Raw genomic sequence first — 26,444 nt, 5'->3', positions numbered from 1 at the left:
GAAGGCCTTGGGATTGAGGTCAGGAGCTGAGGCCAAGGCAGAGTTCAGAGTCACCTATGCAAATGCAGACGCCTGGACCCCAGCCAGACCTACTGAATCTGAATCTCTCAGGGAGGGACCCAGGAGCCTGTATTTTTATTATTATTATTTTTTTTTTGGTGAGGAAGATTAGCCCTGAGCTAACATCTGTTGCCAATCCTTCTCTTTTTGCTGAGGAAGATTGGCCCTGGGCTAACATCCGTGCCCGTCTTCCTCTACTTTGTTTTTTTTTTTTTTTAAAGATTTTACTTATTTTATTTTTCCCCCCAAAGCCCCAGCAGATAGTTGTATGTCATAGCTGCACATCCTTCTAGTTGCGGCATGTGGGACTCGGCCTCAGGATGGACGGAGAAGTGGTGCCTCGATGCGCACCCGGGATCCGAACCCGGGCCGCCAGCATTGCAGCGCGCGCACTTAACCACCAAGCCACAGGGCCGGCCCGTCTTCCTCTGCTTTGTATGGGACGCCACCACAGCATGGCTTGATAAGTGGTGCGTAGGTCCACATCCAGGATCCGAACCTTCGAACCCCCGGCCACAGAAGCAGAGCGCACATACTTAACCACTACACCACCGGGCTGGCCCCCCTGGATCCTGTATTTTAACAAACTTCCTGAGTGGTTCCTAGGCTCCCTAAAGTTTGAGAACTGCTGAGCTAAAATGTTGAATGAGCCATGCTTGTTGGAGTTACCTGATAGCAGGAATCAGGCAGGAAGACTAAAATCAGGTGTCTAACTCCTCAGAGTCTGGGCTGGGTCAGTGGCTGGACTGATGGGGAGTGGAGGGAAGTTTTTAAATGAGGCAGGAGGGGGGCCGGCCCAGTGGCGCAAGCGGTAAACTGCGCGTGCTCTGCTGCAGCGGCCCAGGGTTCGCAGGTTCGGATCCCGGGCGCGCACTGACGCACCGCTTGGCAAGCCATGCTGTGGCGGCGTCCCATGTAAAGTGGAGGAAGATGGGCACGGATGTTAGCCCAGGGCCAGTCTTCCTCAGCAAAAAAAGAGGAGGATTGGCAGATGTTAGCATAGGGCTGATCTTCCTCACACACACACAAAAACACAAAAAAATGAGGCAGGAGGAGCCATGATCTTGACCTGAAATGGCACGTGACAAAGGTAGGAGGCTGTAGCTTTCCCCTATAGAAGGTGGGAGAGCAGGAGGGAGGAAGGAGATGGAGAGAAGGGTCATATTCAGTCAGGACAGGCAGGGTGTGAGGAGGCGAAGGATGTCGGGGGATTTGTTTCCAGCCACACCAGGGTTCCAGCGAGTACAGGACAGCAGCTTGGAGGGAGTCACAATAGGATGGTGGCTCAGGGTGGGGGCAGCAGATATGGGGATGGACTGATGTGAATGGGGCTGAGTGGGGGCCAGATTATTCTAGGCACCACTTCCGCATTGGGCTAACTTTTCTATGCTGTACTGACTTCTCCACACTGGTCCAACAAGATGTCTCTTCTCTCTAACATTCAAACAGCTCCCACCATCTCAGCTCCTTCATGCTTGTGTCATTGTCATCGTCGTCATCATCACCAATGCTATGATTTCCTGCATGCCAGCCAAGCAATGGGCATCAAGCTTGAGCCATGATGCAAAGACGAAGGCAGGCTCTCGATCCTAAGGGAAGCTCCCAGGCCAGTTGCAAAGGCAGGATTCAGACACCAGGGACAGACAGACAGAGATGGCAAGCAGATAAGGGGCAGACTCCAGAAGCCCCACCCCTACCCGGGAACCTGGAAAGAGGCCTGCTCTTAGTGAGTTCAGCTTTAAAACCACCTCATCACAGGCCGGAACTGCATGACCGCCAGTCCTCTGATCCAGGTTATTAATGGGTCCCTCCTGGGAGAGTCGCAGGGGTAAACCTTAGCCTTGGCAGCATCCCGCAAGCTGCTCGGGGGAGGAGGTCATGGGCAAAGACCTGGAGTGTGTGACCTCCCGAGACTTGGCTCTCCTGCAGCCTTTCCTGATGTTGTGAAACACGGGCAGCCGCCAGGCTTGTTCTGACCTCCATGTTCACTTCCCGCCCTCCTGAGTGGGCGTGGCTTCTGCCCAGCTCTCCTGCAGGGACGAACCCACCTGGTGAGAACAAGAGGGCTCCGGTCTTCTGACAGTCCCAGTGCTCAGCGGCCATAGTCAATTATCATTCATTCGTTCTTTGTTTCTATCATTCACTCGTCCATTCGACAAATACTTACTGGACGCCTGCTCTGAGCCAGGCATTGTGCACACTGCCGGGAATACAGTGGTGCAAAGACAGACAGGTCCCGCCCTGACTACATGGGGTTACATTCCAGTAGGGTGCAGGCAAGAATCACAAAATAACAGCATATTGTGAAACGTGCTTTGAAGGAAGATAAGAAGAACAATATAATACAGTGATGGGTGCTCAGCGGAGGCCTCTCAGAGGGGGTCACATTTTTTCCTTAATTTGATATGTAACTTACATATGGTGAAGTGCACACATTTTTAGTGTACAATCTGGTGAGTTTTCACATTTGCGTATGCCAGGGATTCTCAACTTCTGTACTACTGACATTTGGGGCTGGATAACTCTTTGTTGTGGGGACTGTCCTGTGCGTTGTAGGATGTTTAGCAGCATCCCTGGCCTCTGCCTACTAGATGCCAGTAGCACCCCTCCCCTCAAATGTGACAATCAAAAATGTCTCCAGGGCCCAGCCTGGTGGTGTAGCAGTTAAGTTCGCGCGCTCCGCTTCAGCAGCCCAGGGTTCGCAGGTTCAGATCCCAGGTGCGGACCTACGCACCACTCATCAAGCCGTGCTGTGGCAAGTGACCTGCATACAAAATAGAGGAGGATGGGCACAGATGTTAGCTCAGGGCCAATCTTACTCAGCAAAAATAAATAAATAAGTCTCCAGACATTGCCAAATGTCTCTTGGGAGGCAAAATCGCCCCTGTTGAGAGCCACTGGTACAAGCCACGTAACCACCACTCAGTTGAAGATACAGCCTATTTCCAGCATGGAGGGGTTGGCATTTGAGCTGACACCTAACGGATGAGAAGCTGCCTCTTGTTCAAAGAACTGGGAGAAGAGTGCTCCACATGGAGGGAGCATGAGCATAGGCCCTGAGGTGGGAATGAGCTTGGCACATTTGGACCAGCGTGGCTGGTCCGTGGTGACAAGAGGCAGAATGGCATGAGGAGGCTGAAGAGATAGGCTTGGCCCCATCAAGCAGGAGCCTTGCAGTTGGACATTTCAAAGAACACTTGGGAGTATTTAATTTGTTTCTGGCACCACACCTGACACTGGATATTCGAAGGTGAATAAATTAAATCATAGTCCTTACTCTTAAGGAAGACACTAAAGACTTCAAGACTCTAGACTCTGAAATAGACCTGTAAACAAAAAAATAGAGCATGAGGTATCGCATTGAATGATAGAAGTACGTAGAAGGCCTAGAGTTGGCACAAAGCAGAACATGCTTAAGCCCATGCTGGGGTGGGAGAGCTCGAGAAAAGCTTCCATGAAGAGAGCACACCTGATCTGAGTCTTTGGGGAACAGAGGATGAATGGCACTCCAGGCAGAAGGCACAGCATGTGCAAAGGCACGGGGGTGTGAAACAATAGGATGGGCTCAGGGAAATACAAGTAGTTAGACCCCAACATAATAGGGTCTTAAGTGCTGGAAGGGGTGAATAATGAGGCGTCAGTCTGGCTGGGACAGAAGATTCTCACGGGAGAGGAGGGGGAACTAAAGCAGATTTGGAGCAGATGTTGGAAGTCTTCCAGAACAATCCAGGGGAGGGGAGAATGGCTTCCTGAGCCTATATGAGTCCCGAAACACCCACCCTCACTCCTTACCCCCAGCCCTGTCCCGGCTCCATATAGTTCTGGATCTTGGATTATGATCTATAATCCTGTTCATGTGTATGTGGCTTGGGTTTTAATATTCGGTCATCTCTGTATTCTCTGCAGGCTCATGCCAGAGCCTGCCTTTCCTGTTTCAGATTCTAATTTCTCATTATAATGCCTGGCATGGCCTTACCTGCAGAAAGATGCGTTCACAATGGCTTTTGATGAGGCTCCATAATTCTTCACTTTGCATGTACAGACACAGACTCAGAGACATACAAAATCCCTTGTCCCAGAAGGGCTTCTACAGAGTAGCTTGTCAGTCTTCTCCGCCTTCCCCTGCTCAGCAGCACACACAGGAGGGAAGAATGGCAGGGGTTTAATTCAATTCTGTCTGATACTTGTTTGTTGAGAGCCCTTTCTGTGCCAGGCACCGAGAGGAAGCTGAATCGTGGGCAAGGAGACAGGGAGGGAGCCCGCTATAGGCTCCGGCCCTCAAGATGTATCCACGTAAGAGAAACTCCATGTCTGGGGTTTCTGAATGAAACCCAGGATTGGGTGTCGGGATTGCAATTCAGTTTGAGGGTAACTGAAGGCATCTCTTGGCTTTTGGTGAGAGAGGAGTGGAGAATGAGGCCTCCAATTCCTTGTACATAATGATCCTATACTTCATATACTCTCCACACTGGGGACTGAGGCTTAGAGCCAAAGATCTAATCGGAGTACATCAGAGGGAGAGAAAATGTGTGCCTCGGGGTCGGGTTATCTAGCCTCTCTCAGGCCAGAGCACAGGGTGCAGGGACGACAACGAGAACACTGCCTCACCTGCTCCCCTCCCCACCATCTCCAGCCAGCCTGACCGTTTGCAGCATTTCCTCCCCTTCCTGTGCAGGGCCAGCCACAGCTCTGGTGCCCAACTTTGTAGATGTCACCACGTCTGCCCTTACAGCTCCTTCCATCCCACCAACCTTAACAACTTCTGGAACCCAGTGGGAAGGCAGCAGTGGGGGTATGGGGGGTAGTGAGTGGAAATCCCACTGCGCTTGGGAGTCCGGATACCTTGGTCCCGGTCTCGTCTCTGCCACGAATTGCTGCATAGCCTCGCTCCAGTCCCGGCCTCTGAGCCTCTGTGGCCTCACCCTTCAAGGTCTGGCTTTCATGTCACCTGCTCAAGGAGGCCCTCCCCAATAAGTTGGTCCTCTGTCCTTCATAGCATTGCCCCCTCTTTTCACTTCCTTTATAGCACCACAATTTGTAATCACACACACGTATATATATATATATATATATATATATTTACATAAACATATATGTGTGTATAAATCTAAATAAATGTATATTATATAATTATGTTTGTTTGCTCTTGTGGTTGCTTCACTGCTAGTTTCTAGATTGTAGGCTCCAGGAACGCAGAGACTGGCTGTGTGTCCGTGACTCTTGCGTCCTCAGAGCTCAGCACGGTGCCTGGCACCTAGGAGGACGTAGAAAATTTAGTGAATGAATCAGCGAGTGAATGGCAGCTGACCCATATGCTCTGTCAAGTTCCTTCTAGCTGAGAAAGTGGATGAGTCTAAGGTTTCCCGCCAAGAGGACCATTCCAGGGCCTCTCCCCGAGTCCCCAGGAGGGGGAAGGTGGGGGGCGGCCTGCGAGCCTTGGGCCCCTCCCAAGACTCAGGCGGTGTGCACCTGGATCAGCGCAGGTCCGAGGCCCGCTGGGGCCCCGCCTCCTGCCCGGTGGCACTCAGGGCGTGCGCTGCGCCCAGGGTCGCGAGGGGGCGGGTCCGAAGGCGAGCCCATGGTGGGGCGGGGCCAGAACGCCCCCACGCCCCCCAGCCCGCCGGCGCAGGGGGCGGGGCTCCCGCCCGGCAGGTTCCCCGCGTGGGGGCCCGGGCCGACCCGTCGCCTAGCAACGCCCCGCCCCGCCCCGGGGCCGCCGCGGGCGCCTGCCCCCAGCATGGCCTGGCAAGGCTGGCCTGCGCAGTGGCTGTGGGTCGCCGGCTGCGGGCTGCTGCTCCTCGGTCTCGTCCTGCTGCTCGGCCCCCGCGGCTGCCGAGCGCGGCGGACCCTCCGTGGCCTGCTCATGGCGCGCAGCAAGCGGCTGCTCTTCCGAATCGGGTTAGTGCCGAGCTCCGGCGGGATGCGGGGCTCGGGAAGGCGAGCGCGCTGGGAAAGGGGGCTGAGAGGCGGAGGCCCGGGAAGCTTGGGGGTTCGGACGGGGCTAGGGCTAGGGGATCCAGGGCCAGAGAAGAGCGATCAGGGAGGCAGGCTGGAGACCAGTGATTTGGGGGGACTAAAGGGAGGAGGCTTGGAGGGGCAGGCCAGGGTAGCCAGGGAAAGGGCACGGGAGAGGACATCTGGAGAAAAGCGCCACATGAGGGGCTGGAGACCAGGGAGCTGGAAAAGGAAGGTGGGTGCGGAACCCCGGGCCGGAGGCCCCCGTTTGACAGGTGCAGGAGAGAAGGAATGCCTCGGGCATCTAAGCGTCACTTGAAACCGCCAGCTCCTTCCTGCGTCCCTGCCCCTCTCCCCATCACCCAGCTCCCCACCACACCATGTGAGCGCTTCTGTCCCAAGCCAGAGTCCCAACTCTGCAGGTCAGTCTGGCCCTTTCTTTCTATTCCCACACACTGGCCCGTGTCCAAAGCCCCAGGCTGCTCCCTCAGCCTGACCTGGCAACGTTCACTGACCCTCTCCAAGACTTTCCCTCTGGACCCCCCTGCCTCCCAGTCCTCACTCACCCCTTCCCCCTACTTCTGTCCCTTCCTGGGCCGGGCAAGCCTGGTAACCAACTCTGATCTGCCATGAGACACTAAGAGGCAGGGAAGGAGCCCCAAGAAAGTCTCCTAGGGCCCCTATCCCCTGTCCACTACCAGCAAGGCCAGGGGGCAAGACCTCAACCCCCAGAGGAAGGAGAGTGATGTTGGGGACACGAACTGTGGGAGCCCTGGCCACAGGCCAGCTTCGGGGGAGGGCCTAAGCCTGGGAATTTCCTGAGCTTCAGAGAAGGCATTGTACAATCCACCCCTCTTCCCCAGGCCACCCAAGATATCCCAGAAGCTTCAGCCCTAGGATTCTGCTCACACTCCGTCTAAGAAATAGAGCTGTAAGGGGCTAGTGGAGGAAAAACTGGAAAATCATGGCGGGGGAGGGAGAGTCTTGTGTGTGTGCCTTTTGGAGCATTCACATCTCTTATTGCCCAAACAGTGGTCACATTCTCAATTATGCTCCAAGTCACCATTGCCCTGCAAATAGCATTAAAATAATGAGATTTACAAATATGTAAATATCTTCATATTTGGGATTTAAAAACATTTCTCCCCACCAAATTTCTAGGAATTTTACAGCTCTATTTGGGGAAGGATTTTTAAATCTACTTCTGGCTTTCAAGATTGGTAACATTGCAGTCATACAAACGGCCTGAGGAAGTGGAAAATAGACGTTTGCACGAGGAACTGAAATCAGAAGTCCTGAGATCAGAATTCCCAAGATTGCCATCTCAGAATTCTGAGAGTTTGGTTGTTCCTAGAACCTGGGATCTGGGAGTTTCCAGATCCTCAAACTTGGAATTCCCAGAGAGCTTCTTTAGAATTCTCAGAGAGCTTCTTTGGGATTCAGAATTCCTACGGGCTTTCCTGTGTCTGGATTTCAAGGTTGGCTTGGAATCAGCTCCCCAAATTTGCAGAGCAGAAGGGCGTGCCTGGAATCAGAATTCCAGATCCTGCCCCTCTATAGTCTGGGAAACAATCAGTCCAGTCCCCTGGGGGAGAGGCCGCTGGCTGCTGGGAGGGACCGGGGTGTTAGCAGGAAATGGTCTGGGGGAAATGGGCAGGTGTGGATGCTGTGGGGGTGCCTCCAGGAAGGATGGAGAGGAAGGGGGATGGGATGGGCAGGACATGATGGGGAGGGGCAGCGTGCATGGGCACATTCCATCCTAAACGTGTGGCTGAGATGACCACAAATAGAGGATTCCAGGGCAGGCTAGAAAGCAGATGGTGGAAACACTAAGCGGCAGCTGGGAGAGAAGGGGTTGTTGTCGTTAATGACAATAATCACTGGTGTTTTGACAATCTGTAAAGGGCTTTCCTCAAACATAACCACAGTTGTCTTGAGATGGGGATAAGTGGCCACAGCGGAGGGTGGATCCGGGCTGACCGCAGGGAGGCACACGCATCGGGGACTCTGTGGGGCCTGGGAGACGGTGTGTTCGAGTTAAGCACATAGCATGTGGGTCTGACAGATCTGCTTTTGAATCCTAGCTTTGTTGCTTAGTAGCCATGTGACCTGGGACAGATAACTCAGCCTCTCTGTGCCTCAGTTGTTTGCGTCTGTGAAATGGGCATGGTAATGGTACCTACCTCCTAGGGCTCCTGTGAGGGTCAGATGAAATCGTGCAGTAAGTGCACAGGGCCTGGCTCAGGAAATGTTAGCAACTGCTTGTTCTGTAGCATGGGGCATGGGTGGGAGGGAGGGCGGTTGGCAATGGCCAGACTCCTTCTGGAGATTCCTTACGTACTTCTGCTCCTGGCTTCCAAGCCTGTCCTGCCCACCCATCCGTCAGGAAATCCCACATCCCTTCATTCATGCAGTGACCCCCTAACTGCCCTGGGTCGGGATCGTGGGATCACAGATACGAGCAGAGACTGGTCGCTGTTGTCAAGGAGTCAGGGAAAGGAACGTGTGAACAGGGACTCAGAGGGTGGCAGGAGGCAGGGCGTGACAAGTTCCCTGGGAGTGACAGTGTATGCTTGAGGAGGCTGGGATCAGGAGTGTGTGCCCCTGATTCGTGCCTCTGTTTCCCTCTGCCCCTTTGCCTTCTCCTGGTAGTTGAAGGGGGTTTGCAGAACGGCCCTGAGCAGAGCCTCTGTCTGCAGGGCCGTGGGGTGAATGGGGAACAAGGCTGGGCTTGTGCAGGGCTGGGAATGTCTTGCAGAGCTAAGGAGGTGGATGGCGGCCAGCCTTTGGGGATGGACGGTCCTGGCTGACAAAGCCCTCCCTTCCTCCCTCCCTGAGCAAGCCCCCTCTTCATTCCTAGGCATGGAGGATCTTTCTTGACCCTCCTGACCCAAGGAAAACCAACTGTCCCCGGGACCAGCCTTGCTTGCTCCACTTCCACAAGAGGAAACGCCTTCTCTGGGGCCAGTGAGACCCACTGGCTTGATTTCCAGGGGTGGCAGGAGTCCTGAGCCCTTGAGTGCATGATCCAGCTGCCTGTGGCCTGAAGGCCGGGTAGAGGCGGTGGTCTGGGCCATCCACAACACAGCCTGCGGGCCTTTGGGACCTTGGGGAGCTGCAGCCCCTCAGCCTCTCTGCTCTCCCCTGACCCAGCTTCCCCTCTGCTGTATGCCCCCTTCCCCAAGCCGCAGGAATGGAGTCCCCACCCCTCACCTGGGTCTTTGGAGCCCTCCCACACCCCTCCAGACCTGTCCAATTCCATCTTTCCCAGGCCCTGAGCTCTTTCTGTACCTCTCTCTGGGGCCTCTCAGACCTTCTTTCCTCCCTGCGTCTCTACTTGTCAAATCCTCAAAGCTCGCCTTCAAAGTAGACCTAAGATCTGAACACTATCCCCACCCCCACTGCTGCCGCCCTGGGCCGAGCCACCGTCATCTCTCAGCTGCCCTCCCAAAGTGACTGCTTCCTTCGGCCTTTGTACCCTTAAAACATTCTCAACACAGCAGCCGGAATGACACTATGAAGATTTAAGTCAGAAACACATCACTTCTCTGCTCAGATCGCTCAGAATGGCTTAGAGGCCCTGTGTGACCTGCCCATCCCCCACCACACCTTTTCTGCTCTTCTCTTTGCTCGGCCGCCCAGGCCACTTTGCTGTCCCTCAGACACTCCAGGACAGTCTCACCTCCGAGCCCTTTTGCTGCTGTTCTCTCTCACTAGAACCTTCTTCCCCTAGATAGCCTCATGGCTTGTGCCTCACTTCCTTCAGATCTCTGCTCAAATTTCGCCTTGTTAAAGAGGCCTGTCCTGACCACCCCATATAAAAATAGCAACGCCCTCACACCTGTGCTTTCTAGGGCCTCTACCCTGCTTTGTTATTCTCCATAGTACATATCACCATATGACACACTTGACTTAGTGACTTGTCTATTTGTTTATTGGGTTTTTCCTCCAACTAGAATATGAGCCACATGAGGGAAGAAACTTCATTCTTGTATTTCAGCTTCTAGAATAGTACCTGGCACAGAGTTGGCCCTCATTAATGTTTTTTGAATGAATGAATAAAAAGCTTGGCCCAGGGCCGTCCCCTCCACGAAGCCCGCCCAGCCTCCCCAGTCAGAATTCATCTCTGCCTCCAGTGTGGCCCTGGCACTGGCTTCCCTCTTAGAGCACTCATTGCGTATTCTTGCTTGTTCTTGCGATAGGGGTTCACAGGTCTGATTCCCCCACTGGACCCCACAGGCCTGGCCCAGGGAGCAGGAATGAATCAAGAGGGCCTGGGATCGGGGGGAGAGAGAGTGTGGGAAAGCCAAAAGAAACAGACCAAATCCCAAACCAAACAAGACCCAGGGGCCTTGGCTGGGCAGGTGGCCCAGAATCACGGGCAAGGAGACAACTAGTCCAGGCCTCCCGGCCAGGAACGAGACACGGGGAGAGGCCGCCAGCAGCCGCTGCCCCCGATCCTCCCCACGAGCCCTCAGCAGCAGCTCCTCCTCCCTCGGGGAAAGATGGCGAAGTCTGGAGAGGGCTGAGAAGGCTGTAGAAGAGCATTCCCGGGGTGGGCACGGAGACAGTGGACACAGGCCCGCCATCTCCCGGCCAGGCCTGGGTGTGACCGCGTGCAGACACTGCCCCTCTCCTGGGCATGGGGAAGTGCCCTCCCCCAGGCCTGCTGGCAGCCTCAGGAAGCTCACCCTCTAGGGCCTTTCTAGCTGTCTCATTATCTTCTTCAGTTTCCTCGGTTTTGAGAAAGCACAAAACATTGAGCAGCTCTCTTTGTTCCCGAGGGAGCGGCCCCCACTCCAGAACTCTGTGTCCTGGGGGCCCTCCAGGTCCCTCTGCCCTCAGACAGGCATTTCCAGCTTTGGTTCATAAAGAATGCCCTGTCGCTGGTCAGATACAAAGCCTCAGATAGTCAGATACAAAGTCAGATACCAGCAAGCTGGTCCTGGGGACATGAGCCAGAAGCACCCCCTGACCAGAGGCCTCGCCAGCCAGGGCTTGCCTGTTGGGTCCGGGTGGAGTCTGGGGCCTCACCGGCATCGGGGGTCATTTAAGGGGTACCAGAGGGAGGGGGAGGGGTCGAGGTAGGTGACCCTTGCGGCAGCGGCCTTCCAGGTCATTCTGTTGGATGCAGAGCCCCCCTTCACACTGCTCCCCTCCAGCCCCAGGCTGCCCTGAGGCTGGTGCCCAGGGCCTAGCTGGGACAGACACTTGAAAGCCCTCAGGCCTCTCTGGGGGCCGCCCAGCGTGGTGAGACTGGCCGAGGGAGGAGGGGAAGAAGAAGAGCTTCATTGTGTGTCCTGCACTGTGGGCCACAGGGCCGCGGTGTGGGGGAGGGGCCGTGTCTCACTGTCCCCAGCCGTCCCACAGCCTCCCATGGGGCTGGAGGTCCGGACTCAGATACCAGAGAAGCCACGCTCCGGTTCAGTGAGCTGAGGAGCGAAGAGTGTGCCGTGACCCCTCCCAGGGGTGGCTGGTGCTGTGTCCGCAGCCCTAACCCCAGGGGAAGGCCCCGCAGGACAGCTGTGGGGCTCACCCCAGGCCGGCTGCCCCCACCCTCTGCCCCACCCTGCAGAGTGGTTTTTCTGTCTCCCACCTGGGTCCCAGAGGACCAATTAGGGAACTTTCTTTTCTTTTGAGGTGACAGTGGGTAGTTCTGGGCCCCAGAACTGCTGAATCAGAATCCAGCAAGGGGGGGCCAAAGAAGACAAGGTCAGAATCTTCCTATCTAAGTAGCACCCCTGGATCATTCTGATGCCGGTAGCCCACAGCCTGCATCCCAGTTTCCTGACCATGCCTGGGAACGCACGACAGAGGGTTTGGATCCCACGGCTGGCCCCAGGGTGCCATTGTCATCTTGTAAGTCACGGGAACTTTCTGGGTTCAGCTGCTCTTGCAGAGGGGAGGAGCGCTCAGTGACTCAGTGAAACTGAAGCTTGAGGAGTGAGTTCCTGCTTCTTGCCTCCACAACGGAAGAAAGGAGGCTGTGTGTCTGGTAATGGCTCAAGAAACCAAGGACCCATTACATGGGGCAGGGACATCCCAGCTGGTGGGGGCCTAGGAGATAGAAGGACAGCTTCTTCCCACTGACTCCTGCACCTCCACGTTTTCCTGTTTAGGGTCTGTTCTTTTTTCCTAAGTTCTCTTCTCCATCTGGCTTGCGACACCGCCCATGGTACCATAAACCCAGTCATAAGTGTAGGATTCGGAATCACAGAGCCTTGATTTGAAAAGGGTCTTCGGAATTCTCCGGTTCAGGGCGTCTTATCCTGAGATGCGTGGGGGTCGCTGACCCTCTGCAGTCGCGGCAAAATGTTGCGTATGTAACGAGCTGCTCTGGGGAGAGAATTCACAGCGTTCACCAGATTCTCAAAGGGGTCTGTGTCTCAGAGGCTCAAACCAGGGCTCCAGGAGGTCCCGGAGGGCACATCCTGGGCTGCGTGGCCGGGTCACTGTGATCACCCTGACATATCATTTTTCTCAGCAAAGGCCCTCAAAGGAGTGGGTCTACCCCAAAATAGTTCAGGCCCACTCATCTCACCCTCTCCCCTCATTTGGGATTTGGGGAGGATTTTAGCGGTTGAGAGAGTGGACTCCAGGGTGAGGGTGCGGGGTGAATCGGGCCCACGCCTCACTGCTCTGTGATCCTGAGGAAATACCTTTGCTCTTCTGGGCCTTGATGCCCTCCTCTGTAAAATGCAGGAAACAGAGTACCGGCCTCGGGGAGGTTTGTTGGATGACGGGAGACACTTAGCCCAGGGCTGCCCACAGGCCGGGTCCAGGAAAGCTGTGGAAGAGGTCATTGTTACTAAAAGATGAGGCCGGTGAGCCCCAGAGAGACACTTCAACCTGTGTAGGCAGAGCCAGCACCGTGGACCGCTCTGCAGACCCCCGTCCAGTGCTCCCTCTGTCTCCTCCACTTCAGGGGCCCTGGGTCCAGACCCCAGGGCAGGGGAAGTTGGGATTTTGTGCTCTAGTGACACAACCGCTGAGCAGAGCACCCTGCTTGGCCAGGTGGGTAAGGGGGGGAGGGAGAGCAGGGGCAGAGGGGGCTGTAACTTGGGCCCCAGACGCCCACACTGGGCCTCACAGGGTCCCCCAGCCTGGCATGGGGCCGCAGAGTTGACGTCCACTTGCTGTGCTCAGTCCCTTTAACCCTTGCCTTCCCGGCCCTCCCCGGCCTTCCTGGTCTCTAAGCCAGCGTTTCGTGAGTGCCACTTGTGTGCTGTGCTAGTGCTGGGGCTCCAGGGCTGCAGAGGAGCCACGAGGTGCGGGCTGGGTTGCCCCCTGCGCGGCGCTGAGTAGGGCACCAGGTAGAAGTCAAGAAGGCCTTGCCTCTGAGGGGCTCAGCTCCTGGGGGCGGGGGCAGGGGCAGGGCGGGGGGTCTGAGTGCTCCAGATGGAGAGGGGAAGGAGGCGTCTGCTCTGGGGTTCTAGGGAGCCGGCTTTGAGCTCAGCCCTGAAGGAAGCTTAGGATTCTGGTAGGGAGGGAAGGCCTGGAGGGTATTCCAGGCTGAGAGGCCTGCGGGAGCCAAGGCAGGACTGTAGTTCTGAAATTTTAATGAGTTATTTCAGGCGTTCAAAAGAAGATGGACAATATAACAGTCCCCCCCCCGCCCCCAGCTTAAGAGAGAAAAAATTACAGAGAAACTGTGAAGCCCCTGTGCCCACCTCCCCAGCCCGCCTCCTCCCTGCCCCTGAGGAAACCCTGCTGTTGACCATTCCCTCGGCTGCCTTCATTCTTTTACTACTTATGTCTGTATCCCTCGACAACATAGAAGATGGTTTTGCATGCTTTGGCATTTTTAATAAATATCATCAGACTGGCTCTTTTCTCTGCAGTATGTCTGTTAGCTCAACATTATGTGTTTGAGCTGTGTGCATGCTGAGACCTGGTGCTCTAGACCATTCCTTTTCCTGGCTGTGTAATTTTCCATGGTCTGAATATGTCCTGGCTTATTTGTGCAGCGTGCTGTTGATGGACACTCGGGGTTTCTGCTAGTTCACTCTTGGGAGCACAGGGTTTTTCACTGGGCTGTACAGAGCGGAGAGGCAGAGACTTGCTTTGGTCCAGTTCACAGAGGCCTGGCTGGGAGTAGGACCCTCTCCCGTGGCAGTGGGCAGCCACTGAAGGTTTTTGAGCAGGAGCGGGACTCAGTCAAAGGCGGTGCTTTAGGAACTTATATTTTTGCCAGTGGTTTGCAGTTTGGTTCAGAGCAGAGAGCTGGGTCAAGGAGGCTTTCGTAAGGGCCCAGGTAAGAGCTTCCAGGGCCTGTTCCCAGTGGGTGAGCCCACGTGGTGGGGGTGGAAGGTGAAATCGAGAGGGACTCTGTTTTGGTTGCATAAGCCAAGGAGAGGGTTAAATGGGCACCCAAGCTATGCAGCTGGGAGGATGACGGGGCCTTTGCCGGAAAGAGAGAGAAGGGAGAGAAACTGACAGCTTTTGGAACCTTTGATTGCGACATGGCCCACCGCCGGCAGACGAAGGAGGAGCCGGTGCTTAGGGACTTGAGGGAGTCATGTGGAAGTCATTGTCAGGGAAAGACCCGGCCTGGAAGAGAGCCCAGCTCGGTCAGGTCCTCACGCCCCTCCCCCCTCCCTCCCTGCCTCGGGCCTGCCTCACCTCCCCCGCCCCCGCACAGGGATCCAGACTTGAGGCCCACAAGGGCCACCCCGTTCCTCCCGCCACGCGTGGGGGGGCACGTACCCCCCTTTCTCCATCTCCAACACCCCCTCGAGTCCAGGCCCTTGTCATCTCCCCCAGTGACTCAGTTCCCCCTGCCACCTTCCACTCTGCTCCTTTCCACTGTGCCCTCCACACAGCAGCTGAACAAGCTCTTAAAAAGGGAAGTCAGAACATGTAGCTTCCCCGCTTTAAAATCCCCCAGCAGTTTTCCACCCCCCTCCGTGGCCTGGCCCCTGCCCATCTCGCTGACCGCTTCTCTGGCACTGTCCACCCCTCTGGCCCAGCCTAGGGACTCCGCGGCCTCCTGGCAACCCCTAGAACGTGGGCGCCACTCCTGCCTGCCCTGGGGCGTTGTGCTGCACCACCCAGACAGTTGCACTGCTAGCTCGCTCATCTTTCCTTTCCCAGCTTGACTGTTGCCCTCAGAGGAGGGGCCTTCCCCGACCACCCTGTCTACAGTAAGACGTCTCCCTCCCCACGACTCTCTTCCATCCCAGCTGTGAGTAACTGCTTGCTCCTTGATTGATGGTTTTCCCATTTGGTGTCTGTGGGCTGCTCCTCTCCCTACATTAGCGGGGACCGGTCGCCCTTGCTCTCTGCTGTCTGCGCCCTGTCCAGCATGTGCAGTAAATATTCGCTGAGTAAAGCAAGTGAAAGAGAAAGCCCTTGTTTACTGCCGCTTCTCAGCGCACAGTCCCTGCCCTCGTGGATCTTGACCTTTGTTGGGGGAAGAAACACACATAACAGGCATCCAGTAAGAGAAGACAGAACATTTATCAGTCCCTGCCAGATGTGGACAGCCATCTTCTGGCAGCTGTGAGGGGTGCCCGGCTGAATTTGGGAAGAAACGACAGTTACTAAACACCTTCCACCCACCAGGCCCCCGAGAGTCTTAACGCTTATTATCTTGTTTCTTTTTTTTTTTTTTTTTGTGAGGAAGATCAGCCCTGAACTAACATCCTCAGCTATCTTCCTCTTTTTGCTGAAGAAGATTGGCCCTGGGCTAACATCCATGCCCATCTTCCTCTACTTTATATGGGAAGCTGCCACAGCATGGCTTGACAAGTGGTGTGTGTTTGTGCGCGCCTGGGATCCAAACCTGTGAACCCCGGGCCACCGAGGTGGAGCGCGCGCACTTAACCGCTATGCCACTGGGTCGGCCCCCTTGTTATCTTGTTTTATGTCACTTAGTCTCACACAGTCCTGCAGGCGTAAGTCCTGTTACCACCATTTTCTAGATGAGTGTCTGGCCGCACACCCAGTGTGCAAGCAGTGCAGGATATGTAGTGGAGCGACCAAAGAAAAGACCCAGAGACAGCATACAAGACGTAAGGGTTTATTGGGATTTACTTACGGGGAGTGTCTAGGGGTGCCGGCTAGACGGAGCTGCGCACCACTACCGCGGGCAGGGAGGGGGCTGCTTATGTAAGCAGGGGCCACAGAGGCTATGTGCTTGCCAAGAGGGGCTGTCCCTGGCACGACAGGGTTTCCGGGAACAGTACCTTACGCGGAGGGGCTCTGTGTTCCTTTAAGACATGATGTTCTTTGAGTGAGATAAGGTAAGATCTGGGCTGGCCAGGCCCCGGATTGTTACAAATCCCAGCAGCTGGGCGTCCTGCCCAGACGGTTGGCGTCCTGCCCAGAAGGGGGCCAGAAGGAGACATGGCTGTTAAAGGGCATGCAGGCTAGTGCCCCTATAATGAGGAACCCGATCTTGCCCACGGTCTCAGAGCTGGGATGGGCCACGCCGTGACTGGAACCCAGAGCTTTCTCTTGCCTGAGCCCCTGCACTTTCCATAAGCCTAATAGGAAGAAATGAAGTCAGAACAGGACTCTGAGCACGGATGCGAGGTGGTGTCGGGCACAGGGAAAGGGTGATTTATTTATTGCTTTTTAACTTTGCATTTTGAAATAATTTCAGACTTGCAAAAATAGTACACAGAATTCCCATATACCCCCACGCAGCTCCCCCAAATGTTAGCATCTTTTGTGACCATAGTGCAATTCTCAAAACCAAGAAATTAACCTCATTACAAACTATTAACCACTCTCCAGACCTGATTGAGATTTCGCCACTTGTCCCACTAATGATCTTTTTCTGGTCTCGAATCCAATCCAGGATATTTCCGTCGTCCCCCCGCCCCATCCGCCTGGCACCTCTGCAGGGCCAGCTCTTTGTTATGACAACAGCACAGCAGAGGCAGTCGGCAGCTCCCTCCAGCTGCTCCTTCCCTGCGGGATTTTGCGCTTCTTGATTGCCTATTCTTGGCCAGCCTTCCCCAGATTCTCACACTCCGTTCCCTGACTTCTTGGAAATGTCACTTCCTCACAGAGGCCTTCCCGGGATGACTCCCATATCTAAAATAGTAGCTCCTGTCACTTAAGAATATAAGTCGCCAGAGGGCGGCGCCTGTGTTAATAGCCAGGCCTCATGAAATGTTGTTGAATGACTTAAAGTAGGAAGTGGCTTGAAACTGACTTAAAAATAAAACGAAAAGAGGGCCTATGAAAAATGGACGTGAAGACACATAAAGGATGCAGAAACGCCCATAGTGTGTCCAAATTCTCAATGGATACAAGTGCGTGGGCACACACAGAACAGGGATTGTAATGATTAAACTGTAGCTAAATCATTCCACCAAATTGTCATGGAAACCTGCTTGGTTTTGATTGACTGTTTACAGTCAAATCAGCCAGCTCTTCCCAAAGGGGCTTGAAGAGCAGCCGCCCTGCACCCCCGCTCCCCAACATACAGTAAATCCCAGCAGAGGTTTAGGGTCCCTCATGTACCCTCTAGCCTAGACTTTTCTGTCTCCAATTTAATCAGCCAGAATCCGCCCCCTTTGCTGACTGACTGCTGTCTAACTCGAAGCATTGACACCCTCTAGCCCCACCCTAGCCTCAGTCTCTGAGAGGCCGGGGCCTGAGACAGCTCCTTCCGGTGCTGGCAGGGCTGGCTACATACTTTGTAGGGCCCAGTGTAAAAAGAAATTTGGAGCCTCTTGTTCAAAAAGCAGGAAAAAAGGGCCATTAAAGTTACTAAAATATAAAGTTTTTCCTTTCTTCTACAATCTCTCTTTTGATTTTTCATGATGTTTTTCATTTGCTACTTAATGTCGTTCTAAGAAAAATTTAAAATCTAAATTATTAGCGTGAATTTTGCCATTCATTTTTATGCTGTGCGATGCAAGTTTTAAATGCAAATGTAAGAACATTTAAGTCATATGTGGAATCACTAAAACTCCGCAACTCCCATTTCTTAGCTTGCACATGGATATGTGTTTTGTTCTTACCAGAACGGTGGAAATGCCACACAAAACCAACTCAGCTGTTTTCATTCCACTTCTTAACACGCGCGCATCCTACCAGCTGTCTCTCCCTTCCGTGTACTGATGAGCGAGGAGGGACTGAGGAAAGGACGGGTCGGTCACCCTCGTTCTCTTTCCTTCTGTAGCATCGTGTGCAGCAAGGATGATTGGACCACACAGGGAAGTAACAGTAAGAAGGGAGGTGGTGGGTCCTTGGTCATGTGTGTTTCTTAGAACATTGCTACCTTCTTTATGCCTTTGAAGCAAATTCTGGATTGAACCAAAAGCATGGCCTCTCAGGCTAGTCAGTGCCCCCCTCACTCAGTCGTAAACGTCCACTCACCTTGTACTCACTTTGAGCCTTGACTTCCCACGTGTAGTGGGTCCGCCAGAATTCTGTGCTTGTGGGCCATTGCAAATGTGATATGTATATGGGGCAGCAAGGAACGGAGCATCCGCATACCGTGTGTCTCCCTCTGCTTGGGAGCCTGTCCTGTTGTCTCATCAGACTTCACTTACAAAACACAGGTTCAAAGGTGAAGTCATTAAGAATTTCAAGATGGCGACAGCAGAGCATTAAACCAAGTGTGGGGCCCTGTGTGACCGCACAGGTCGCCCGCCTGTGCAGCTGGCCCTGTGTGCTGGCATCCTGTGTTTGGAGGACTCTGTCACTCGCAAGTCCCCTCTGTTTCTTGTGCCACCTTTTCGGTGTGTAGCCTGGGATGGCCTGGAATGGTGGCCAGAGGAGGGACCGATGTGGGCAGCCCATCCAGCCTCTCCCTGCTCCCTCTACCAAACAGCCAAACAGAACTTTCCACACTTTCCTCAAACAAGCCCTGCTGTCTGCTGCCTCTGGGCCTTGGCCTACTGTTTCCTCTGTCCCAGTGGTTCTCAGATTGGGGTCTCTGGGCCAGCAGCGTCGCCATCACCTGGAGCTTGTTGGAAATGCGGATTCCCAGGGCTCACCCAGACCTGCTGAATCACAGACTTGGGGATGAGGACGCTGGGGATGGGGCCAGGATCTGGTTCAGCAAGTCCCCGCCATGACTGTGATGCCCCCCTGCTCTTCCTGAAATGTTTTTCCCACCTCATGTCAGCTTCCTAACTTCTACACCCCTTTTACCCAATAAACCCCTCACCCTCTGAGCCTCTTCTGTGAATTCCTCAGTTCACATCTCTGATGGGCGGTGAGCTGGGGGTGTGTATCGTCGCCATCCTGTCCTGAGTACTGACCGGGGCAGACGGTAGGCACACGATAAGTGGCGGTGGAGTTGCATTGACTCGTCACGGCCACGGGAGTGGGGATGTGCGGCCTGGGCCTCACGGAGGGGCGAGGGCGGGGGGCGGGGCTGAGCACACACATCCCACCCGCAGGTACAGCCTGTACACCCGCACCTGGCTCGGGTACCTCTTCTACCGCCAGCAGCTGCGCAGGGCTCGGAATCGCTACCCCAAGGGCCACTCCAGAACCCAGCCCCGCCTCTTCAACGGTGAGCCCTGGCTGCCCCTGGCCAGCATGGCCCCAGGCTGTGCCCATCCCCCCTCCCTGCCTACCCCCCATCACATACCCTGACTCCTGGGCTCCCTGCCTGGCACCCGCCCAGAGCCCCTCTTTGTCCCCCAGGAGTGAAGGTGCTTCCCATCCCCGTCCTCTCGGACAACTACAGCTACCTCATCATCGACATCCAGGCTCGGCTGGCTGTGGCTGTGGACCCTTCAGACCCTCAGGCTGTGCAGGTGAGGGAGGATGGGGGCTGGGCTCACCTTGGGGACTGGCAGCTTCTCCTCGATAGAGCGGGGCTGACCCTGCTCCCTCTGCCAGTGGGATGTGCGCCCCCCACGTACATTCACACACCAACCCGAGACGCACATGCACACAGAGACCCCCACAACCACAGCATGGGGGAGGGGTCAGTGTCCAGGGCAGGGCTGGAGGCCAGCGGGGGGAGGTGGCGGGCAGCCATGGGAGAACCTTGCAGAGGGAAAGGAGTGCTGCCCCAGGACCGTGGGTCTAGTGAGTCCTCTGTCTCACTCTGTGGCCCCCTTTCTGACCCTCTTTTCCTCACCTCTGTCTGTCAGCATCCAGGTCTCTCCATCTTTCCCTCCCATTTCTTATTTTCTCTGTGTGTGCGTGTGTCTGTCCCCTCACAAGTCTCCTCCCCTCCCATGTGCCCGTGCAGGGTCTCAGCTGCCCCCCCTTTCCCCCACCCTCCACTCCTCACCCTCTAGCTGCATCCCCTCCCTCGCCTCACCCATGCCCCCCCATCTCCCTCTGCATCCTGCTCCTCAGTCTCAGCGCCTCCTCTCCCCGCAGGCTTCCATTGAAAAGGAAGGTGTTACCTTGGTGGCCATTCTCTGCACCCACAAGCACTGGTAAGGGGCTGGGGTGGGGGGTCTGGGTGCAGACGATCTTCCCTGGCTGACCCTTGCCCAGCTGGGCTTGCCAGGCCTGGGCCCCCCGAGGACAGGTGGGGTGGAGGGCCAGGAAGTCAGAATAGGTGGGCACTCATCTTCCTCATGAGGTCCCTGGGACACCAGCAGAGAGGGCAGGTCTCCCACCACTCTGCTTATCAGGCTCCTGAAGCCCGGGAGGAGGGCAGGGCAGGCATTTATCTTTCATTCCAAGGGCATGTATTAGATGCCTGCTGTGTACCAGGCACAGACAGACCCTGTGAGCTCTTCCCTCAGGAGATTATAGTGCAGTAGGGGAGACAGCCCTGCGTGCAAGTGTACGCCAGTGACAGACATTTAGGTGGCAATTGGCATGAGGTACGGGGGGTGGGGGGTGCCGGGTGGGGTGTGATCAGATCCACTTGGAGGAATTAGAGGCCGATGACCCTGGAGCTGAGAGTCCGAAAAGATCAGTTGGCATTGGCCAGGGGATGGAGGGGGCGGGGGGGGCGAGTTGTGGGCATGACATTCTGGGCAAGGGAACAGGCTGAACAAGGCCTGGAGGTGTGGGCAGCTTGGCTGAGTCCAGAAGCCAGGGGCCCCAGGGCTCTAAGGCCTGGAGATGCTGTGGGAAGGGGGAGGGGAGCAGGCGCAGTCCAGTAGCCCCTCAAAGCCCCCACCCCCCAGCCCACTCCCGTCTCTGCATCCTACAGGGACCACAGTGGAGGGAACCGTGACCTCAGCCGGCGGCACCAGGACTGTCGGGTGTACGGGAGCCCTCAGGACGGCATCCCCTACCTCACCCAGTAAGGCCCTGACCGGGGGTGGGGTGGCCCTTCCATGGGCCCTGTCCCTCACCCCCGCCCTTCAGGCGAGTGTTTCCCGGGAATCAGCGGATGGATTTTTGCTGATGCCCTTCCTGGCCCTTAGAGAGCAGGTCCCAGGCCGTCTGAAGAATGGCACTGCCCACCCCAAAGAAGAGGGAGGGTTTGGGCCTGGAGCCCTGGGTGCTGGCGGCGCCTTCTCCCTGGTGTGGAAGCCCCCGCTCCTGCGCATCACCCAGCCCTCGGGCCGAGGGTGGGGCAAGGGTCAGTGTGGCACAAGCTCTAGTACCTTCTGTCCCCTATTGCCTCACTTCTCAGTCCCCTGTGTCATCAAGATGTGGTCAGCGTGGGACGGCTTCAGATCCAGGCTCTGGCCACCCCCGGCCACACACAAGGCCACCTGGTCTACCTGCTGGACGGGGAGCCCTACAAGGGTCCCTCCTGCCTCTTCTCAGGGGACCTGCTCTTCCTCTCTGGCTGTGGTGAGTTCCCCCGAGAGGGAAGAGGGAGGAGCGGGGCCAGGAGGGAGGGAGAGAGGCCAGGACAGGGGCCCAAGGACAGCCACAGCCCCGTGCAGTGCATTGAAGCATCAGTTTCAGCACAGACATGACCTCGGTCTGTTACTCCCACCAGTCTCACCCCGATTTGTTTATATCCTCGCAACTTCCCACGGGGTGGACAGGATGCGAGGAGGCCTGTAACTGAGCATGGATCTCGCAGGGCATTGGTTTCCACTGGGTGGGGCCTGGTTCTCTGATACAGGGACTGGCAGGACTAGGTTACAAGTGGAGGACCCCCGAGCAAGAGGGGATCTCGTGGGTGGGGAGGAGCGTGAGTCCCGGGTCGCATGGAGTCCCCAAGGGCAGCACAGGCAAAGGAGGAAGGGCTCCGTGGAAAAGAGCGACCCACGTGGACCGTGCTTGGTCCTGAAGGTTCAGCACCCCCTCCACCCACAGGTCAATATTGCAGTGGAGGCCTTCAAACGGGCTTGGTTAAGTGCACGCACTCAGCTGCGGCGGCCTGGGGTTCGCAGGTTCAGGTCCCCGGCATGCACCAGTGCACAGCTTGTCAAGCCATGCGTCCCATATGAAGGAGAGGAAGATGGGCACGGATGTTAGCCCAGGGCCAGTCTTCCTCAGCAAAAAGAGGAGGATTGGCATCGGATGTTAGCTCAGGGCTGATCTTCCTCACAAAAAAACACTCGGGCTTGGGTGGGCAGGTGACTAATTGGGCCCAGCTGCCAGTGGGAAGGAGGGAGGAGAAGCCGGGAGGCGGGCATGCCAGGGGCGTGGCTGAGGGCGGGCGGCCAGCCGCAGCTGTGCAAGCTCGTCCCGACCCCCTCCGTGTACCTGGTAACGTACTGTGCTGTGTTACCTTATACCTCATAACGTCCCCCCGCGCCCTCACCAGGACGGACCTTTGAGGGCACCGCAGAGACCATGCTGAGCTCGCTGGACACTGTGCTGGGGCTCGGGGACGACACTCTGCTGTGGCCTGGTGAGGGGCCCCTCCCACCTCTCCTCCCAGCCCCTCACTCCCCTGGAGTCCCTGCCGACCCAGCTCCTGGCCCAAAGGTGCCCCAGCTCCACCTCTGATGACTCCTGGGAGCCAACTCAAGCAGTGCGGGCAGACTCCCTTTGTTTTGGGGTGCTGGCTCTGTAACACCTCTGCTGCTCACACCAGCTGCCCCTGCCAACCAGCCCTCGGCCTCTTGGGAGCCTGCAGGCCCCAGAGCATCCCAAAGAGATGGCGGATTTTTCATAACCAGACCCTAGAACAGAAAGTAGCCTTCACTTATTGGGGGGACGTCAGTAATCCACTCTGCAGGTATCCACTGCATGCATCCATATCCACACACCGCACGTCCCTCTATCCATACATATGTACATTGAATACCCATCCATCCATCCGTACGCACGTGCATTGAATACCCATCCATCCACCCGTACATACATACATATTGAATACCATCCATCCGTATGTACGTACATTGAATACTCATCCATCCATCAGTACGTACATACATTGAATACCCATCCATCCATCCGTACGTACGTATGTTGAATACCCATCCATCCATCCATAGGTACGTGCATTGAATACCCATCCATCCATCCATACATATGTACATTGAATACCCATCCATCCATCCATATGTGTGTATATTGAATACCCATCCATCCGTACGTATGTATGTTGAATACCCATCCATCCATCCATATGTACATGCATTGAATACCCATCCATCCATCCGTACATATGTACATTGAATACCCATCCATCCATCCATATGTGTGTATATTGAATACCCATCCATCCATCCATATATATGTACATTGAATACCCATCCATCCATCTGTACAAATGTACATTGAATACCCCTCCATTCTTCTGTATGTATGTACATTGAACACCCATCCATCCATACATACATACATACGTGGCATGTCCCTACATCCATACGTACATTGTATATCCATAGTTTCTAGAACACATCCATTAGTATCTCAGTTCATCCTCAGACATATACTCACCCATTCATTCATTCAACAGATACTTTATTGAGCACCTAACATGTACCAGACTCTGTTCTAGGCACTGGGGACACATCTGTGTTCTAGTGGTATTATTGTTTTATCCACTTGCCAAGTGAGAAAACCGAGGCTCAGCGAGGTGCCATGACTTGCCTGAGGTGGCACAGCTGGGCAGAGAGAGAGTTGGGGCTAGAATGTAGGCCTCCTGGCTCCAGGTCTGGTGTTTTCTCCCTGAACTGCTTCTTTGTCGTCACTCCTGGCTGACTGGTGCCCCCAGGTAGAGAAGCAGCTCCGTGGGGTTGGGTGGGAAGCGCCACCCGCCTCCCTGGTCGTCTGCACCCATAGGCCTGGGGTAGGGAGGACTTTTTCTGACCACCCCACCAATCTCTCTCTGCCCTGCGCCTCCGCGCCCGTGGCGGTCCCCAGGTCACGAGTACGCGGAGGAGAACCTGGGCTTCGCAGGCGTGGTGGAACCCGAGAACCTGGCCCGGGAGAAGAAGCTGCAGTGGGTCCAGCGGCAGCGGATGGAGCGCAAGAGCACGGTGCGGGGCTGGGCTCCAGGAGGGGGCCCCTCCCCACCACTCGGATGTGCTTGGTACAGGGGCCTTCGAGTGAGCTCCTGGACGCTGGGACGGGTCGGGATGGGGCTGGGCTGGGAGGGGTCCCTTGTTGGGTCTGTTTTCCAGACTCTTTCCACCAAACGCAGGTGCCTCTCCTCCCACAGTGCCCGTCCACCCTGGGAGAGGAGCGCTCCTACAACCCGTTCCTGAGGACCCACTGCCGGGTGCTGCGGGAGGCTCTGGGGCCAGGCCCGGACCCCACCGGGGACGACGGCTGCTCCCGGGCCCAGCTCCTGGAGAAGCTCCGCCAGCTGAAGGACGTGCACAAGAGCAAGTGACCCCCCAGCACACCCCCCATGGTGGGGAGGCCACCCGTCGTCCACCCCACCCACCCCCTCACTGTTACCACACCACCTCCATCGGCGCCCGCAGGGGCATCACTCCCCGCCTGCGGTGGGGGGAGAGGAGGGCAAGGCCGTGAGACCATGAGACCCGGAGGAGGGGGGCTGGCGAAGGCTCGAAGACTCCGTGGGGTGAGGCTGAGTTACCCAGGGTGAGAGGGAAGGAGGAGCCTTGGGACATCTCCAGACCCGACCAGGAGTGTCCCCTCCTCCCTTCCCCTGTTCCTGCAATGGCAGTGAGGACACGAGGCTGCCCTCAGGCCCTCCCTCAGGAAGCCTCACTCTGTAGCCCCTGACCCCAGGGCAGCAGGAGCCCTGAACTGGTTGAGTCCATCTTCCCCCTTCTCCCCTCCAGGGCTGGGAAACTACTCCCCCAAAGTGGCCTGAGGTGTGGAGCCTTGGCAAGTGGCCACTCAGAGGGGCCTCGGGGCTCTGGTGTACTGAGACACTGCCCCTCCTCCCCACCCCGCCCCCACAAAGGCGTTTCTCAAACAGAGCCGTTTCTGAGAAAGAGGAAAGGGCTGGAAGGCTGGCTGTCTGGACAGGCTCTGCCTCGGTGACTCCCCTGCAGCCTGGAAGAGGGAGAGTCCTGGTTGCCAAGGAAACCTTGACCTCAGGCTGAGGAGACACAGAGGCTGGGAGGCCGGGACCCCAGCCCGACAGTCTTGTAGGTCACACGCGCTCCCTGCACAGCTGGCCTGGTCCTGCCCCTGGCCTCTGCCCCTGCCCAGGGCCAAAAGGGCCCCTCCTTCGCAGGGGAGAGAGCCATCGTCCGCCACGGCTTTTCTCACGCCGGCCCTTATTCTTAGGAACATCTGCCTTTCTCTAACTTCTGCTTTAACCTCAACCCTTTTCCTCTTTTAGTTAAAGAGTCATTCATCTGGCCCTTTGCAGTGTGCCAAGAACATTCCCGTGTCGTTTCTCATTTGGTCCTTGGCCCCATCCTGGCTGGGGGAAGGGGTCCACACAGCAGATGCAAAAATCAGAGGTCCGGGAGCCGAGAGCCCTCACGTGGGTGGCAGCTTCCAGGACTCCAGGCCTGGGCCCTTCCCCTCGCTCAGCCCTCCCTCAGCTCAGCCTCTCCTCTGGTCTCGGGTCCAGGTCCCTTTGGAGCCACAGTGAGGATCCCTGTGCTCCGCAAGCAGGCATACCTTGGGTCAGCCAGGAGCCTTCTCTTCCTGTATTGAAGCCTTCCCTCAGGCTCTGCTCACCTCTGGTGAGCCTCTGAGATGCCCCCTGCCCTCAGTTTCTCCTCATCATCCAGCCTCTGCCTCCCTCTCCAGCCACAGCCTCTGGAACCAACTCTAGCAATACCGCCAGAATAGCGTCCCTGCCCCCATGACACGCAGTTCCATGCCTCTGTGCCTTCGCTCATGCTGTCTCTTCTGCCTGGAATGCCTTTCCCCTGCTCCTCCTGCCTCGTCTGACTGGCAAACACCCATTCATCTCTCACAATCCCTCTCAAAGGCCCCCTCCTCCAGGAAGACCACCCTCCTGCCCCTCCCCTCCAGGCTACCTCTGCTCTTTGTAAATGCTTCTCCTGTGGCACTTCTCACACTGTATTTTACTTGTTTACATGTTCGTCTCCCCTTCTAGACTGTGAACCCTTCAGGGCATGGACTGTATCTTATGCATCTCTATTTTTGCGTCTAGCACGGTGCCTGGCACACAGTAGGCGCTCAATAAATGTTGAATGAATGAATGATTTAACCAAGGCTTGATCACT

At 56.0% G+C, this 26,444-nt stretch overlaps 1 protein-coding gene across 1 annotated transcript; it reads left to right on the top strand.

Annotated features, from left to right (window-relative positions):
• The first annotated feature begins 5,797 nt into the window (after nucleotides 1-5,797).
• Nucleotides 5,798-26,428, top strand: PNKD (PNKD metallo-beta-lactamase domain containing). The gene is made up of 9 exons (XM_004427547.3): nucleotides 5,798-5,958; nucleotides 19,383-19,498; nucleotides 19,633-19,745; nucleotides 20,323-20,381; nucleotides 21,113-21,205; nucleotides 21,542-21,705; nucleotides 22,634-22,720; nucleotides 24,184-24,299; nucleotides 24,482-26,428. Exons 1-9 carry the CDS (start codon nucleotides 5,798-5,800, stop codon nucleotides 24,653-24,655), a joined length of 1,083 nt encoding a protein of 360 aa, XP_004427604.1. The 3' UTR covers nucleotides 24,656-26,428.
• The last annotated feature ends 16 nt before the right edge of the window (nucleotides 26,429-26,444 follow it).

Source organism: Ceratotherium simum, chromosome 37 (assembly GCF_057802395.1).
Source record: "Ceratotherium simum simum isolate JZ-2026a chromosome 37, ASM5780239v1, whole genome shotgun sequence".
NCBI lineage: Eukaryota > Metazoa > Chordata > Mammalia > Perissodactyla > Rhinocerotidae > Ceratotherium > Ceratotherium simum.
The sequence above is the reverse complement of the archived record's forward strand: the minus strand, read 5'-3'. Positions and strand labels throughout refer to the sequence as shown.

What these genes read in the sequence shown, in the direction of transcription:
- PNKD (XM_004427547.3), top strand. Translation starts at nt 5,798, where the DNA reads ATGGCCTGGCAAGGCTGGCCTGCGCAGTGGCTGTGGGTCGCCGGCTGC. An exon ending in CTCTGCACCCACAAGCACTG is followed by an intron (nt 20,382 to 21,112) that starts GTAAGGGGCTGG and finishes TGCATCCTACAG; the next exon opens with GGACCACAGTGGAGGGAACC. An exon ending in CGACACTCTGCTGTGGCCTG is followed by an intron (nt 22,721 to 24,183) that starts GTGAGGGGCCCC and finishes GGCGGTCCCCAG; the next exon opens with GTCACGAGTACGCGGAGGAG.